Raw genomic sequence first — 18,299 nt, 5'->3', positions numbered from 1 at the left:
TCAAGGAGTGCACACCAGTTGTAATATTGGAAGACCTCCTACTTTTTCTTTTCTCTTCTGAGCAGCTTTTCTGCTCACTCTTGTACCTGTTCTTAACCATCGCATCACTGTTAGTGCAGGAAGTGACCCTCAGGAAGCACAGGGTAACCACAGTGAACAATTCGTCTGTTGTCAGTGCAGTTGCCCACTGAGGTTTTAGGTTCTCAGATATTTCAGATTTTAGGAGGGATGGGTCCCTTCTTGTGGTTCATAACGTTTTCTCTGTTCTTACACCTCATCAAGTCATTTCATGTGTAGTCTCTATATATAGATGGAGAGAAAAGCATGCCGGTTGGGCTAACAGGTCTTTTAGACACTCTGTCTCTGGTACTGAACATTTCAGAGGGAACTTGTTTTCTTCAGAGACTTGTCTGGTCTGCCTCTCCCTTTATCGTTTTACTTGGCTCTATTCCCGTCAAGGTACGCAACTTGTTAGGTGCGGAAAATCATCATGGTTTTCAAATTTTAGCTTGTTTTGAAAACATAATGGGTTTTTAGATCTTGATATGCTCAGATTTGTAATATCCCCCATGGGCTGTATAAAACTTCTACTTTGAGTTCTTGTAGAAGACATAAGGTAAATAAGATGATTTTGTTTGGTTCTTAAGAAAATTTTTAAACAAAGGAAAACTTACATACAGTCTGGAAATCCCAGTTCTCAGAACATTTGTAGAAGGAGTCTGCCCAATAATTACAGTATTTGAAAAAGTCTGGCAGATGATTAAATTTTACCAGCTGCAAGGTGAAATAAAACATCAAGTTTCTTGGCTAGAATTAGAGTATATCAGTCAGTGTGGTAACACTAATTCTCATGTTGATTAAAAAACTCTGGCAAATAAAAATTTGAAAGGGCAATTTTACTTGATGAATGCTGTTTGGTCGATACATATCTTTCAAGATATGGACTCTGGGAAGAGAAGGCTGCAGCAGCAAATAGGTCTGTGGAACCACTATTCTTGGTGGTCGATGTGACATGAAGCCAGTGCTGTGAGTACCTGACCTGCTTTGTTGCTCTCTGCTGGGGTCTTCTTTAGTGTGCATCTTGGGTTGTAAATGGTAGGATTCATGATTGGAAAACCAGGAACTTGGGACTGTTTTCAGGTCATTTAAAAGTAGGCCGTAAAATGTTCTTTTTTTTTTTTAAATGTTCACAATTTTGTTATGGTGGGCATATAACCAAGTAAATCAAGGTGTGTCTGCGATTAGGAGGTGGGGGGTATCAGAGATAGCATGCAGTAGGCATTATTATGTCACATTAGAATATTAAGCTCAATAGGTTAAAGAGCCAATGTGACTTTTAAGTGAGAAGTATTTGGGGGTCAAGTATTTGGGTACAGGTATTTGATGTATATAAACCGAGTTTAAAAATCACTTCTTCTGGGAGCACAGGCAAGTTGACTTAACGGCTAGTGCTTCTTGACTTTAGGCAAATCGCCTCCCCCTCTGAACATCTTCTAGATAAATTGCGGAGGATGAAGAGGATGAATATGTGTTAAGGTTGCTTTGGCGTCTTGAGAAGTTTGGTCCTAATTATCTTCAGTGTTTAGAATGCATGACTTTTTCAGTAACTTAAAGCGAAGCAACCTCAGTTTTATTCTTTTACAAACAGGCTCTTCTTAAATGTTGATTAAATATTAAATTTTAATGTTAAATGTGAGTCTGTCTTCTCCTCATTCAAATCTAACAAATCAAGGTAAAGCCTTAAATTTTGAAGGATCCAAAGGATATTCAGTCAGTACCCAGTAGAATCTCTTCATTCTTAAAATATGTGTAAAGTGGCTCAGAACAACCATCAAGATGACTGTATTCCACTTCTGAGCCCTGAGGAACATAAGACAGTACGTGAGAACAAAACGCAGCATGAGGGAAGAAGACTTAATGGCATTAGGAGACGTCCAGTACTACCCATGTAGTCACTTTTGGGTTTCTGGGGAGCAAGTGAGGTAACCATGAGGATTAGGGTCACCTAGGCAGTAGTTAAGCAAGACTGTTTTTGTTGCCAACAGCAAATGAAGTCCATTAGGCTGGAACTATTTGCTTAAGTCCAGAACAACAATGAGAGCAGTGTCAGGGCTGGAGGATGTCCGGGACAATTACACACAGCAAGCAAGTTTCATGGGAACAAGGGTAAAAGAAAGTGGTTCGTCTTTGGTGGGGCTGCGGCGTGAGCCAGGCACCCCCTGGCTCTGGACTGTGGCTCTCCCAGGCCTCTGCAGCCCATACTCTTCGCTGCCTTGTTTTTTTTGTTTGTTTGTTTTTTTGTTTTTTTAAACATCTTTATTGAAGTATAATTGCTTTACAATGGTGTGTTAGTTTCTGCTTTATAACAAAGTGAATCAGTTATACATATACATATGTTCCCATATCTCTTCCCTCTTGCATCTCCCTCCCTCCCACCCTCCCTATCCCACCCCTCTAGGTGGTCACAAAGCACCGAGCTGATCTCCCTGTGCTATGCGGCTGCTTCCCACTAGCTATCTATTTTACATTTGGTAGTGTATATATGTCCATCATCGGATGAATGGATAAAGAAGATGTGGCACATATATACAATGGAATATTACTCAGCCATAAAAAGACATGAAATGGAGGTATTTGTAATGAGGTGGATGGAGTTAGAGTCTGTCATACAGAGTGAAGTAAGTCAGAAAGAGAAAAACAAATACAGTATGCTAACACATATATATGGAATCTAAGGGGGAAAAAAAAAGGCCGTGAAGAACCTAGTGGCAAGACGGGAATAAAGACACAGACCTACTAGAGAATGGACTTGAGGATATGGGGAGGGGGAGGGGTGAGATGTGACAGGGTGAGAGAGTGTCATGGACATATATACGCTGCCTTGTTTTGAATCAGTTTTACAGCATCAAAGGTATGATGAGACATTTTGTTCTGTAACTTGTCTCAATCTTCCATCTGAATGGAGCCAATTTTCAGATAAGCAAGGGTGCTAATTACCAGCCCCATCTAAATTTAGAAGAACTTTCAGAGCTTCGCAAAAGGCATTCAGATTATAGGCCTCACTTAAGCTGCTCACAGGGGAATTTAACTTCTGATATGGAGACGCAGAAGCCTCAAAGCTTGACAGGCTTACAGGTCTAGCCAGAGAAATGTTATTGTTTCTAGCAGAAGTTGCATTGTTCCTAATAGGCGTGTCGTTTACTTTTGTGTTCCCGGTACCACTTGACATTCAAAAAATCAGATTATTAAAAAGCTGTCTTTGGATGGCTGAGTGGTTTGGATGCCCAGTGCTAATTACAGCAGGAGGGCTACACAGGGGACCCTGGGGAAAGAGACTAACTTTTAAATTGTGAGCGGACACCAACTCTGTGCTCCATTCTGCTGGGCAAGTGGGTAGATGTCAAGTTGAGTATGATACAGGCTTGCCCTTAATGTATCTGGTCTGAGTCTGGAGGAGGAGACTTCGGGGCTGACATAATCTAGAACACAGACGGGTGTGTATGGACACTTTTTCCACATGAGCTCAAGCTGCTTCTCCCCTCCCCAGCATGTAAGCACTTTGCAGTTTTGTTAAGTCTCCTGCGACCTGTCAGGCTGTGGGTCTGGGTCAGAGGGGTTAGTTTTTAGCAGACATTTACCAATGTAATTAGTTCAGGGATCCAGCCAGCTCACCTTTCAGCCCCACACTGAGCTCAAGACATTATTCTGAGCTTCTCTATATTGAATTGCATTGGTCCCTCCCCCCTGCTTTTATGTAAGCCTCCTGGCATTTGTGGAGCTTGAACGGTCGTGAATGAAAGCTCAGCTGCTTCAGAGGCAGCCTCTGAAGTGGGCAGAGAGGCTTCAGAATGCCTTCGGGTTCCCACTTTTGATTTCCTCCTGTGTGTGGTTGAGCTGAGAACGTTCCCATGGTGGGGTTCACGGTTTTCACGGGGGAGTTTTGAGAGCCAGCCACCTGGCTGATTTCCTTGGGCTGGTTAGGAACGAAGACCCATCCGTGGCCTCTAAAAATGGACCATTAAAGATTTGCTCATGGTACGTACTATTGCATTAGAGGTGCAAAATTAACTTAAAGGTTTCCCCAGGCCCCTTCTATTTTATATTGTGGCAGAGAAAGGTAACATTACTGTTTGTTGGCCCTGGACTCCCCGACTTAGTTCTTCAACATCTTTCAGAAATTGGGGTTATCCGGGCTTTGAGAAAGAAAGTTTTTGCACAGCCCATTCAGCATTGTTCAAGGCAGTAACACATCACTGAACAAATTGCCCCCTTGCGTATGCTAATCCCGCACTTAAAAGAACTCATTGTAACATGTTCTGATGCTTTAGCCCCGAGGGGAGATGGGAATTGAAGGGATGTCAGATCGTGTCATGTGACCCTCAAATATCTAAAATGCCTGTTTTCTTTGGGTCAACAGTTCATACTCAGCACATGTGAATGAAAGTATCCTGTGTGGTTTGTGGAAAAGATTAGTCCTTGTTCCTGCTTTTGTGTGTGGGAGCTGGCCTTGCTGTTGAAGATTCACTGGCTGGAATTCCTGCTTTGGGTCTTAAATTTCAGTGCTCTTGGCAAGGAACACCAAATCTTATTTTCAACAATAAATTAAAAGAACTCAAAAGAGTTCCTTCATTGTTACTGTGGAAAATGTGATTTGCCTTTTAGGAAACCATGCTGTTAATCCCACCCGTTCTCTTTGTGTCTTTTTAGAGAGGCACACATTGACTCTTACAGTCACAGAATATATCTAATAGAGTGATCTCAGGTTTTGCTCATAGGCCATTCTTATTCCTGACCAGGGAGTCTCAGTGGGAAAGAATAAAAACACATCCACATATAAACAGCAGGCTCCCATTTCTCTAACAGCAAACAGAACAGAAGAACATTTTAAGTGAGCAGGGCCTGAAGGGTCCACCAGGCTTTGGATGGCTTGAGTGCATAGTCAGGGTCTCCCTTTTAAGTGCTTAAATCTCTATAAATGTTTGCCATCAAAGTCTTCAGATGAGACGAATTAAATGGAACGAAAGGCCATGTAGGCATCACCTTTCTAAACCAGCTATCACATCCAGGTGGGGTTTTCATGTGTACAGGGAGACCTGGGAAGAAATCTTTGATTAATTTTTTTTGTCTTGCAGAGTAACTCCCTCTTGGTCCCAGACAGTCTAAGAGGCACAGATAAACGTAGAAATGGACCCGAGTTTTCCAATGACATCAAAAAAAGAAAGGTGGACGATAAGGACTCCAGCCACTATGTAAGTAAATAAAGGACTTGAAATAATATTGGTTTGCTTCCTTGCTCAGCTTCTAAGTGAGTATACAAAGGATTCTAAGATCTTAGTGACAATTTCACATCCCTTAAAATAATAGTATCAAGAGGATAGATTCTTACATTGTAGGATATTATTTCCATCTTGAGTTGTAAATTATGCATCTGCCAGGCTCAGTATTCAATTGTAGGCTTTCTGCTATAGTTGCTCATGAGAGGGAATACAGAAATGTAGGGCCGGCTTCATGGTGTGCAGCCTGTGCAGCTGCACTGGCCCTGGTCTTGCAGGGGCCCTGCCTCACCATTGGTTTCATGCTCCGCTCTCCACCTTCTTCAAATTCTCAATTTTGAGGCTAGGGCCTGCATTTTCATTTTGTCTTAGACCTTGCAAATTTGGTAGCCTGTCCTGCTAAAATAACAAGGGCAAGAATTCGGTGTCACCAACTACCTTTTTGGATGCCATTCCGGTAATACATTCAGGCTCGTATTAGGTCTTAAGGCAGAGTTCGTCCTCTTCCACAGCGAGCAGTGTAGTGATAAAAGTCCATGGTAAAAAAAACCCAGAAGAAACATTGGGGGTATGTCGTTCAAACCCTACAGATGAGATCACACGACTGGATGTGAGGACTCTTGACTTTGATCTAGCTAAAACCACATTCACGAGGAGAGCAAACCAAGCCAAATGGCCATTGGTTCTGGTCTCGGGGTCATAAACATTGCAGCTGACAGATGCCTTGTAGTTTCCTTGTGTGTCCCCGAGTGTCTGTTTCAGGATGCACACATTCTCAGGAACAGTGTGAGAATTCAAATTAGGCCACTCCCCGCTGCCCCTGGAGGAAGAAGTGTCTGCCTCTGGCTGGCTGTTGTGCAGGCCGTGGGGAGGTTTCCACGCGACACCTCTGGCTCCTGCTGGCTGCGCAAGCCGATGGCTAACTGTGCGTAACATTGCTTGGGCAACATCTCAAGTTAGCGTCAGGTACTGTGTGCTTCTCCGTGGCTCGTTTCATTTCACTCTCAAAACAACCCTGTGAGTTTTGTACCATCCCTCCATTTCGTTGATAAGGGAAGTGAAGCACAGAGCTTTTAGGTGATTTGCCCAAGGTCAGAATTAGCGGCACAGCCTGGAGACAGTCTGACTCCAGGATCCATGCTCTTCATCACCATGTTAGGATTCCCAAAGCGAGAGCCTAGGGTTGGATATTTTGCCAGAGGTCCTCAAATTGGTCCATACTTTGTACCATAATAACATCCCAAGAACCCAAGTTGTTGATCTCCCCACCACAGCCCAAGCCTTTTTAGCACATATTTGCCCCTTATCTTTTGCCCAGAGCCAGTATCCCACACAAGTACTTCTATATATGGCATCAACTGTTAATAAGCTAGTCAAGAAAGTCCACGACATACAGAAATTTGCAAATTTGCCAATGATAGAATTCCGAGTTGCTCTGTAGGTAAGTTATTTAGTAGTGAGGGATCTAGAATCCGTAGCTCTGCATGACTTTTTTGTAACCTGTTTGTACTAGGTTATGTCTAGTCGTGTAGGTAGTTGAGGGTGATGTATTGAGATGACGTTGGAGAACCTGGGGCAAAGGACTCAGACCTTAGAAGTCTGATGACAGGTGTATACTGTACTGTGAAGGTTTATATTTGCAGAAGGGTCTAGTACAAAGCTAAGATTTAAATTTCAGACTACTTAAGGACTCACTGCACAGTTCTATTATAATAAATTAGTTATTTGCTACCTTTTGCCAGTTTGGTCTGTACATTAACTATTTTTATACTGTTTTTTTTTTTCCTAAAGGGAATCCCCTTTGGCTTATATTTAGTCACCACCACTCTGGGTTTCTTTCTTTTTGTTTTTTTTTGGTTTCTTTTTGTTTTGTTTTGTTTTTTGGCCACACCATGTGGCATGCGGGATCTTAGTTCCCCAACCAGGGATCAAATCCATGCCCCCTGCAGTGGAAGTGCGGAGTCCTAACCACTGGACCACCAGGGAATTCCCGCACCCTGGGTTTCTTAACACCCGACAACATTTGTGCTTTTCTGTGGGCTTTACTAAGAGAAAGTAAATTTTCTTTAGTATTAATTTTTTCTTTTATTGCATGAAAATATTTCTTTCAATAGCCTGTTATTTTTAATTACCCAGGCTTCCTCATTGGTTGTAATTTTTTGTTATTGCTAGTGAATTGCATGGTGCCTTTATAATAATGACTAAAAGTATATCTAGTAACACATTATTGAAGAAAGTAAATTGGGTCTCCCACACTTAATGCTTTAGGTATGGCTAGATAAAACATTTAAGACATGAATTTAGAGTTGAGGGTACCTTTCTAGCTGGACTTGGGGGCCACAAAAAGCTAATGGGTGACACCTGCACTTGTACTAATATGTCTCAAACATTATTTGTGTATTCTTATTTGACAGTGACATCAGTAAAAGAATTGTGTAGATCATAAACCAGGGGCCTGCTGCTTTTTGAGAATAGGACCCATTGCGATAACCTATTTTTCCGTATGTCCATTGTATTACTCTGCACTAAAAGACATATAAGGCCTTTTGGCTAAGAAAGTAGACTTCTTCAGTCTGCCCTGAATTTGATTTAGGAGTGATCACGTTAAATTGAACAGCTTTTCTGAAGCTTTTTCAAACTCAGTGCATGCAACCTTGGAGTTTCCTCTGATTAGCCAATATTATGGCTTCATGTCAAGACATTAAAATCCCTAACATAGGATGCCAGGGCCCTCCAGATACTGCCATCCTATCTTCCTTCCATCTCAAGAATATTCCAAGCTGATTGCTAAAGAGCTTTATTCTTATCATGAGGTTAGATCTTGGTACATTATTCCAGCCAGTAGCTAGCTTTGTTGTTTGTAGTTTTTTGTTTCCTTTATTTAATTTTTTGTAGTAACTAGTGACCCCATGGGAACAGGGTTCAAGTTTGTCTTTTTAATTTTTTTTTTTTTTATTTTTGGCTGTGTTGGGTCTTCGTTTCTGTGTGAGGGCTTTCTCCAGTTGCGGCGAGTGGGCGCCACTCTTCATCGCGGTGCACGGGCCTCTCACTGTCGCGGCCTCTCTTGTTGTGGAGCACAGGCTCCAGACGCGCAGGCTCAGTGGTTGTGGCTCACGGGCCTAGTTGCTTCGCGGCATGTGGGATCTTCCCAGACCAGGGCTCGAACCCGTGTCCCCTGCATCGGCAGGCAGGTTCTCAACCACTGCGCCACCAGGGAAGCCCCTAAGTTTGTCTTTATAATTATGAATTGTCCATGAACACTAGAATTGTTGGCAGCCTTCAAGGTGATACACAAAAAAGCAATGACGTGAAATTGTGTTCTTAATTTGAAATCCAGTGGGGAAAGATCTCTGAGATAAGGATATGCAGATTTCCGATTATAAGAGAGATTCAGCTGCTACAAACATTTATTGAGCCCTTACTGTGCGCCAAGTTTTATGGCTTGCCATCACCTGTTGTGTACACGTTGTGATTGTATAGCTGGTGTGCTGCTGCAGCGGAGTTTCCTGCCTGGGTCTTTGCACCTCCCCAGTTCAGATGCGAAGGGGAGACGGTGGTATTAATTACCAGGACTGGCATTCTGGAAGGGAGCCCAGGTCATTTGCTAGTCTTTCTGCTACCAAGAACTACAGATATTTAATTGAGCCTCAAACCCTTTAGTAAATGGCATTAAATTTTTTTTTTTCAGGACAGCGATGGTGACAAAAGTGATGACAACTTAGTTGTGGATGTGTCTAATGAGGTAACCATTCTCTTTATCAAACTTTATTTTCAGAGTGACTTGTGAGAGAAAGGAAGTGGAACCACCATATTTTGGTCTTTTGCAACTTTACGCATTAAGGATTTAATGGTTGTTCATGGATGGAACAATAAGTGTCTAAAACCGACACAAACTTTTGTTTCCTTTAAAAAAAGAAAATCTGTTTCCCTAACCATTTTGGGTTCCTAAGTTGGTGTCTGGTGCTCCTTTCTGTCCCGTGCCCTCTGGGCAAAGTATTTGAGCATGAGGGAAGATATGATTGTTTCTAGATTTGTTTCTTTATGGTGTCTTCATGGGTACCCTCGCAAACACCTTCCTATTCATTGTAATAGCAGTATTAGGTGCACACCCTCAAATCCCCCAAATCTAAAGGACTTTCAGGGCTCTCCTTTAATTTGGCGAATTGGTGTGGAAAGATCCGTCCATTATAAGTGAAATCACGAGCCCTTTGCTTGTGCTTGTTGAGGACCCCTCGTCTCCACGAGCAAGCCCCGCCCACTCACCCAGGGAAAATGGGATCGACAAAAACCGTCTGCTAAAGAAAGACGCCTCCAGCAGCCCGGCATCCACCGCCTCCTCGGGAAGTTCCACTTCTTTGAAATCCAAAGAAATGAGCTTGGTAGGTCATAAGAACTGTCACTTGCCTATTTAGCAGTTTAGTTTTCTCGGGGAACCAGAGGTTCCCTAAAGTATTTGAAATGTGGGGTTTTTACTAATTGAGAGTTACATTTTTAAGGGTTTAAAAGTGAAGCTCATCGTTCTGCTTTCTGTCCCCGTGGTGATTACTTTTGCCCTCTGGGGCGTCTATTTTGGGCCATGATTAGAGAGAGATAGCAAGCTTCCATGCCCATTGCCTTCTTACTTGGGGGCTATGTTCCTGGCATAGGCTCTCTGAAACTTCCTAGTTGGCAAACGGTTCAAATGCCTTAGGTCCTAAGAAGTCCTCATTTTCTTAAGTGGTGTACTTCCCCTGGTTTTAGACTGACCCATCCTGTTGGGCCATGTTGTGATTGGGTTGCTGGGCAGATGGTGATGTACTCAGGGCGGCACCAGGGGAAGCCTGGAACTCGGGGAGGGATGCGGGTACATCAGGCCCATTCATGCTTCCAGTCATTCAACAGACATCGTGGAGTATCTCATCTCTTCACTCGCCATAACTGCACCATAACAACCCTGCAGTTAATCCTACATAGTCCCTCAAGGCATTATCCCATTTCACTGATGGGGAGGGAAGCTGGAGGAATTTGCCAAGTTTACACAGCTCGTCAGATCCAAGGCCAGAGGGAGCCGGGGTCTCTCTAGCCCAAGTTCTTTGCTACCCCAGAGTGCTTCTCAGACTATGATTAAAAGGACGTGAAGGGTTAAGATGCAGAAGAAGATGCCCTGTGACCCTGTTACTATCTTGACTCCTGAAGGCCCCTGCACTAGCGGGTCCACTCTGGTTACATAGGCAAATGGGTGCAGCTGCTGAATGCCAAAGAGTTATTTTTTTAGGCACATCTCTCAAAATGATAGGACTAGGTCTAGGGCTTTTGCCTGTGAGATGCTAGTTTGCTTCTCATCAAATTGATGGCTCCGCTGTCTCTCACTGTTAGTCTCAATCCCACTGCCATTAAGAGGCAAGGGTAGAAAGGGAGTCCTCCCTCTGATATTCTCGATGACCGGGGCATTCGCTTCTGAGTGACCGGGAACTTTCCTCTGGGTGGTCATCATTCTAACTTGGCCGAGATCCAAAGTCCACAAGCCTGATGAAAAAATACTTTTTAAAATAAAATCTGCGGAGGAAGGAGTGTGATCATGTTCTGTGTCTCTAGCTAGAGTTTTAATTCTGGCAGGAAGAGGAAAGGTCAACATTTCTCCCTCACAAGTTAATGCTGTCAACATTGTGTGGATTTATGAAAATTGGCTGAAGGAGTAGCTAGAAGGTGCCCAGTGTCCCAGCTGCTGTTGTGATAAATTGTGTAATATGGCTTGGATTAAAAATAATACTCATTTAATTTGTTTAATGATACCAGCATGAAAAAGCCAGCACGCCTGTTCTGAAATCCAGCACACCGACACCTCGGAGTGACATGCCAACGCCGGGCACCAGCGCCACTCCAGGACTACGTCCAGGCCTCGGCAAGCCTCCAGCCATGGACCCCCTCGTTAACCAAGCGGGTAGGGCATTGCCTCTTGTGGACTGTGTTTTGTTTTTCCCTTTCCCAACCTGATTCGTCAGTTCAGCTCTCATGCAGTTTCCTCGTGAATATGAGATAGACTTTCTGCCCCCCTCCCTCCTTCCTATCTCTGAAAAGCCATGATAAGAAACAGATGTTTGTCCTTGGGTTTCAGCAGCTGCACCCTGTTCAGTCTCTGACTGTTTACATTTGGCTTTTCTTTTATTTCCAAATAATCCAAATCCCAGGGACTTCAATAAAGTTTCTGATAATTATTCCGCATGTAAGCTCCTTACCAAACTATCATTGTGTGTCTGAGTTTGCTAATATTGACTGAGACAGCCTGTCTGACTGGCCCAAGTGTGCTTCTTGCTTGCTTTAGTTGGCTGGTGTTCTGCCGGTATATCCCTCGGGAATCACGGTCTCTCCTTCAGGAGAAATTGGGAGGGTTTCACTGGGACTCCAGCCCCTGAATAAACTCATAACTTTTAACTTTATCTTCCTCCCTGGCAAAGGAAAAATGTAACACTCTGGGCCCAGAGGAAGAGAGGCCCCAGAATACTCCCGCTAAACCCGTGCTCTGGTTTACATAAATCCAGGATCAGGTTTTCATTTGGAATTGGTAGCAGGTAATGGAAAGTTTGGGCTGAAGGAGAAATCTTGGATTTTATCAAGAAAACCTTCAACAGGTGGTGCCTGTGCCTTGGTTAGCCTTCTGTGAATTGGGTACAATAATGCCGCTTAATCTCCCTGGTTCCCAGTGTTGCCCAGTGTTGCCCAGTGTTGCCCAGTGTACCGACCAAGGAGGAAATGTGTGGGCAGTTCTTCCCCTGGGGTCCATTCTTTCCTGGAGATGAATTCAGCTCCAGGGAAGAAGGGACCCTGTGTAGGATTTGGAGTTGGTACCCCTCTGCTCCCCCCAGCCTTCTCTCCTCCTTCCCTATAATGAAGGGCACTGAAGAGGACCCTGGAACTGATGGTCAGGCTGGACCTGAGCGGCCAGGTGAGTCACGTGCAGCTTGTGCTTCCTTGCAGCGGCCGGCCTGAGGACGCCCCTGGCGGTGCCGGGTCCGTACCCTGCGCCTTTCGGGATGGTGCCCCACGCGGGCATGAACGGCGAGCTGACCAGTCCCAGCGCCGCCTACGCCAGCCTCCACAACATGTCGCCGCAGATGAGCGCGGCCGCGGCTGCGGCCGCCGTGGTGGCCTATGGGCGCTCCCCGATGGTAGGGATGGCGGGGACGGCAGGCAGGCAGCCGTGGGTGGGCGCGGGCGGGCGGGCAGGACCCGAGGAGTGGCCGGCGGCCTGCAGTCCCCACGCCTGCAGACAAAGACCCAGTGTCCTCGCTGCACCCGCCTCCCTCTTGTCCGCCTTCATCGACATGCCGCTTCATTAAGTTAAGGCCAAACGCTTTTTGTTTTACTGTTTTTGTGGATGAAAAAAGGCAGTGTTTAGGAGCTACTTCAGCGGTTCAGGGGACATCTGGTTTTCTCCCACCAAAGTAGATTTTTTTTTTTTTGGAAGGCGATGAAATGACTCAAGTAGCTCACAGAAGCCTTTTCATTCGTTTCTTGAAGTTTTTTTTTTTTTTTTTTTCCTCTTTAATTCTTAAGAAAAAATATTTGAGGAGCTGTAATTTTCTCATTCCATGCTTATATTATTCTTTAAACCCAATAGCGTGACTTAGGTGTAAGAAGTGATCTCAGCTCAACAGGGAGAAACACAAAGGGGCTGAAACCATGGGGCAGGTTCTCCTTCTTGTCCTGCCTTCTCCCACTGTGTAAACGGCCTCGTGTTTGACCAGGAAGAGACAGAACTGCATGTGAAGGGGAAAATTGACTGTGTAGTCCTTGACTGCATCAGGAAAAGGGACTAGATTGTAACTCATAGCAACTGAAAGTCCCTAAATCATTTCTGTTGGCTGTTTGAAATATGTCACGTGCATTTCTCTCCTCTCCCTTCTTCATTACCTCCAATAACTTGGGGTGATAGTAAAGTTCATCGTTTTTTCCCTTACGTTGTACTACTAGGAAAGGCTGTGCAGTGGAGGGCGAGATAATTTAAAGCAAAGGGGGCAGCTGAGGGACTAGGTACCTTCTTCGTTAAGGTGCACAAAATAGAGCGTCCATGCGTGAATTTCTAAGCAATGACTTAGACCAGTGGTATGAAACGGGGTGATTTTGCCCTCCAGGGACATTTGGTTATATCTGGAGACACTTTTGTTTATTAGAACTGGGGGATGTTATTGGCACTGAGAGGGTAGAGGCCACGGATGCTGCCAATTATCCTGCCATTCCCAGGCCGGCCCCCAACCAAGAACTGTCTGACCTAACACGTCGATAGTGCCGAAGTTGATAGTCAGGTTGTCCTGACTCAGCGTATTGCTCTTTGTACTTGTTTGGACAGATAGAACATCCTAAGTCCACAGGGCGTATTTACCGTGGGAAGCTGGTTCTCGATGATGCACGGATCAATCACACACCTTCCTGCTTCCCAAAAAAGAGTGTCTTGTGGTATTTAGAGGCGGCTATATTATTTTTTTGCATTATCATCGTTCTTTTGAGAAATGCTAGCACATGTCCCTGTTTCTGTTTCTGTTGCTTTGGGGATTTCTGCGTTTCTAGTGAAGTCTTTAGAGGTGTCACAAAGTGCCTACCCTGCATAAACTGAGTCTGCGATGCCTTATTCTGTTTCCAGGTTGGGTTTGATCCTCCCCCTCACATGCGTGTACCTACGATCCCTCCAAACCTGGCAGGAATCCCCGGGGGGAAGCCGTAAGTACCTCTAACTCTTCGGTTTTATTGTAAAGGCGGTTACTTAGTCATGGGTATCAGCAGACTCGAATTCCAAAGGGAGCACAGGCTTGGGCGTTTCCAAGGAGATTTCTAGTGTCTTTTCCTGAGGAGTGTTAACACTTGCTATAAATAGGCACCTGGTAGGTGTCACGCCTCTGTCTTCTCACTGTGGATGATGTCATGCATTTAGTTATTTCTGGAGAGAAGCTGTTGGGGACAGGGACGAGGAGGGAGGCGAGAACCAGGGGTGGTTGGTCCTCCTTGCTTGACCCTTCCTCAGAAAGCTGCTCTGCGTTGCCATTTGGTTAGGGGGTAGCTGCTGGAGATTTTCCACAGGACTGTGTTGTGGGCAATAAGCTGTCACAAACTTGAAATCTCAGAAATGTGAAACGTGCTGTTTCTTTACCCGGCTCAGTGCCACCTTTTCCTTATTTTGGTCAAAACGGGAGTTCCTTGAAAGGTAAGTTCTGTTGGATGCCAACATCGGGGGTTGACCCCCCCCTCCCCAGGAACCCCAAGTAAAGTTTTGCTGGGTGCCTTCCTCTGAGAGATTATAAAGTGCAACGTGGCTTTGGTGGGGAAGCAGGAGATGTAGGTTAAAGGGCAAAAGAGCATTCAGAATTTAAAAAGCCCTGTTGGTTATTCTTCCAGGGTCACTTAAAATCACCTGTTTTCCATAATATTGGTAATTAGAAACGTGATTTCAAAGAATTCCTAAAGTTCTCAATTTTTGTACAAAACAAACCTGAAATGTGAGAGTCTGTCTTACTTCTCAGCAAATACTCTCTTCCCCTAGGATAGAAGATGGCAGAAAGCCAGTTCCAACTCACTGATTTTTCCAAATAGAGGTACATGTCACAGGCCTTCAGGTTTTTTTTTTTTTTTGGTTATACCTTCTACCTTCGAGTGGTTGCTTTCAGCTATTTCTTATGCATCTGTTGCATATTGCATTATTTTGAGTGGTCCGTTCAACTACCTGGTCATCCTTCTGTAGTTTTTATTGCAGCCTTGCATCAGACAAACCAATAGCATGAGGAAAGATGGAATTCCTTACCCCGTCATCTGCTTTTAGAAAGCAGATTCCCATTGCTCCTGTTTTCCTGCGTTATAGTATCTATTTCATGGTAATTTGACTCATGATGAAATGAAGCTTTGGTTTATACTAGGAACTAGTAGCAATGTTAGGAATTTATGGCGACATCTAGTCCCAGGGAAGAGCAGGACTGGGAAGTGGGGCAGCATTGCATATACTTTCTTAGCTGCTAGATCTTTTCTGATTGAATACTTGTGAACTACTGTGTTGTGTTTTCTTGGGAATGCCCCCCCGTGTCCAGCCTGGAATGCCCCAGGGCACTTATGGGTATTTCTTACCTGTGGTTTTGCTGGCAGTGTAGCTAGCTGTTGTGTGTCCTACTGTCTGGTGAGTGGATAAAGGGCAAATGGGGACTTCCCTAGCAGTCCTAGTGTTAAGATTCCATGCTTCCAATGCAGCGGGGGGGGGGGGGGGGGGCACAGTTTCGATCCCTGGTCGGAGAACTAAGATCCCAAATGCCGCGAGGTGTGGCCAAAAAATAAAGAAGAAAACGGGCAAACAGTTAATGTTGAGCCAAGATGCAATAATTAATAGTAACTGATGATTCTTCAGGGAAATAATAGGCAACTAAGGCCAAGTTCAGCGAACCATTAGGGAAAGCCAGTTTCAGGAGTCAAGAGCTGTGGGGGAGTTTCCAGCTGCCAAGACCACCCCCCCCACAATGTGAAATATGAGGCAGAGGACGTGGGGTGAGCAGAGCTGAGAGCGGCAGAGCTCGTCCTCAAGGCTGGTGTGTGGGGGAGGGTTAACTTAGACCCAGTTCCTAACAATTGTGTGTGCAATTAGACACAAAGTTTACACCTTCAGTGGATGACAGTACTGGTGTCATGCTTACTAGAGCCAAAATAGTCACGTCCTTGACTTGTGAGAACCTTGGATTTCTTTGTGTTCACAGTTGCGTAAGCTAGGACCACGACAGTGGGCAGAGAGGCAAAGTTGTGAGACTCAGGTATGACGGTGCTTTTTTCCCCTTGGTCAGAACGGGCACTGGGCTGTGGATCAGAGGGGTCACTGCTTTCTAAAACAGTTAAAAGATTTTTTTGGATTCTCTTTCAAGTTTAAGGTGAGCCATATTTATGGGAGGAAGATTGAGTAAATTGGTATCAGAGGGAGAGATGAACTTGCACATTGTCTGGGACCTGGGCTATGTACACGGTCTTAGTCCCCATATTAATCCATTAATTAGTATGAGAGGACGTACTGTTCTCATTGTTTAGTAAAATAATACTGCCTGAGGCGGTCTTCTCAAACTGGCTATGATGGCAGACCAGTTTTTTCCCAATATGACAAAGATTGAGACTCTTAGAACAGACAAATAACAGATGGATAGGGGGGGAAAAAAAAGATACAGAATACAAGTCCCAGTTTTTTATTACAAGATCCAGCAGTGGTGAACTGACTCTGAGTTGCTGTGTAAAAGTTTCTCGACACTTAGCCTTGAGGAGTGAGCACCTCGCCGGGGGCAACGGTGAATGTCAGCCGACCACACTGGGCAGCGTCCGTGCAAGGCTTGTAAGAGGAATGGTGAGAAACCGTCATGTCCAGGGTAGAGTGAACAAGGTGGTAAAGGGTTTGCAAGAGTCATCCTCTGAGAAACACCAGTCGAAATAATATTTGGGAAGGACAGATGGAGGCTCTTCGTGGATGTTTGTTGGAGAATGGTGTGTTAGGCGCCTGGCGTGCTCCAGGAAAGAGAACGTTCGTCTTTCCGGCTTTGGGGGGAGCCTACTGATGTGGGGGGAACGGTAAAGGAACAGTAGATGCTTGAGTTAAGTTTGCGACAAGTGCTGAGTGCTGTGAAGGCAGAGCGGTGGGTGATAGGCAGACAGGTAGAGAGTGGCCAGAGTTAGGAAGGGAAGGCCTTCCTTGAGGCAGAGTGGATATGCGGGAAGCTGAAGCTGGTGCAGGAGGGATAAGGCCCCCCGGCAGAGGGGGCCAGGAGGGTGGGCTGTTGCCGGTAGAGGGACAGTGGGCTCCCAGCACAGAGAGGGAGCTTGAGGGTTCACGGGCAGCTGGATGAATGCCCTCGAAGAGTGGTACAGCCGGGAGAGTGCAGTTGGGACGGGAGGGACCTTGAAAGTGCGTCTAGCGTGAATGCCCGTCTGTGGTTCTAGTGGCCTCACCGAGTGGCTGCGCATCTCTGACCCAGCGCCTCTAGTGATGGCGACTCGTTTCCCCTGGCTGTGTGAAAACTCTTCCAGCCCTTGAGTTGAGATCTGTCTCCCTGGAACTTTCACCCGTCTATCCTGTTCTTTCCCACTCCCTGAGACCACACAGTGTGCTGCTGATACAGCCTCCTCAGGGCAGGCAGCTCTGCAGATATCCGGAGACCACCGTTTCTCCATGAAGGGTCTCTTCTGTCTGAGTATGTCCATTGCTGCAGCCCTGCGTTATGGGATGTGACTTCAGGTTCCCACACCATCTGCCTACTACAGTCTGGTCAGTCACCTCCCTCCTGTCCTCTCTTCTACAGATTTCATCAAAATCTGCCGACTAGGCATAGAGGACCCTATTGGGAGCTCACAGCCTAGTGATGGAGAGGTGGCATTAATCAAGTAATCACAAAAATAAATGTGTAATTATAATTGAGATAAGAGCTGTGACAGAGGAGTACTGTTTTTGTGAAATTCTGTGAAGGGCTGATCCCATCTGGAGGGTCAGGGGAGGATTCTCAGAAAGTGTTTTCAGAGCTGCAGTAATTGTGTAGGGGAAGGGCATAAGACTCCAGGTGGAGGAACCAGCATATGCAAAACGCCCTGCTTCCTTCCGTTGTTTTTATCAAAGTGGCCTAGAGCAAGATGACATCGCCATGGTTCTGTACTTGTTTTGGTGTCAGAGTGATCTAAGATCTCAGTAGGGTTTCCCAACCAACCTGGACATTTTTTCTCTCTCCCACTTCTAACTTCTCCTAACTTCTTTTTGTTAAAGGCATTGTCCCTATTTTTCTTCTTTTTTTTTTTCATTTCTCTTGAACTTTATTTTTTTTATACAGCAGGTTCTTATTAGTCATCTGTTTTATACATATTAGAGTATATGTGTCAATCCCAATCTCCCAGCATTGTCCCTATTCTATCTAACATCTGGACCCAAACTTTAGCCTTTGGTACTTCCTTGTTTAATTCCCATTTTTACCCAGTCTTCTTACTTGTTAAAATCCTCACTAAGATCATAGGTGAGTTTTTCCCTTAATGAAATATTTATCTGATCTTGTCTGTTTC

The 18,299-nt window shown here is 44.9% G+C and overlaps 1 protein-coding gene across 5 annotated transcripts in view; it reads left to right on the top strand.

Moving 5' to 3' along the window:
* LOC309633068 (transducin-like enhancer protein 1) overlaps positions 1-18,299 on the top strand; it is an 87,618-nt gene that overhangs the window by 51,535 nt on the left and 17,784 nt on the right. For 4 of the 5 annotated variants that reach the window (XM_082401431.1, XM_082401433.1, XM_082401430.1 and 1 more), the window contains exons 9-14: positions 5,133-5,249; positions 8,962-9,015; positions 9,500-9,652; positions 11,049-11,193; positions 12,228-12,418; positions 13,891-13,967. In XM_082401431.1, the coding sequence (XP_082257557.1) occupies positions 5,133-5,249; positions 8,962-9,015; positions 9,500-9,652; positions 11,049-11,193; positions 12,228-12,418; positions 13,891-13,967 (737 nt within the window). The remainder of the gene's footprint in view (positions 1-5,132; positions 5,250-8,961; positions 9,016-9,499; positions 9,653-11,048; positions 11,194-12,227; positions 12,419-13,890; positions 13,968-18,299) is intronic. The other variant, XM_082401432.1, reaches the window with a different exon arrangement.

This window comes from Balaenoptera borealis (assembly GCF_965194805.1).
Source record: "Balaenoptera borealis genome assembly, chromosome: 8".
Classification (NCBI taxonomy): domain Eukaryota; kingdom Metazoa; phylum Chordata; class Mammalia; order Artiodactyla; family Balaenopteridae; genus Balaenoptera; species Balaenoptera borealis.
This window is presented reverse-complemented; position numbering and strand designations above follow the sequence as displayed.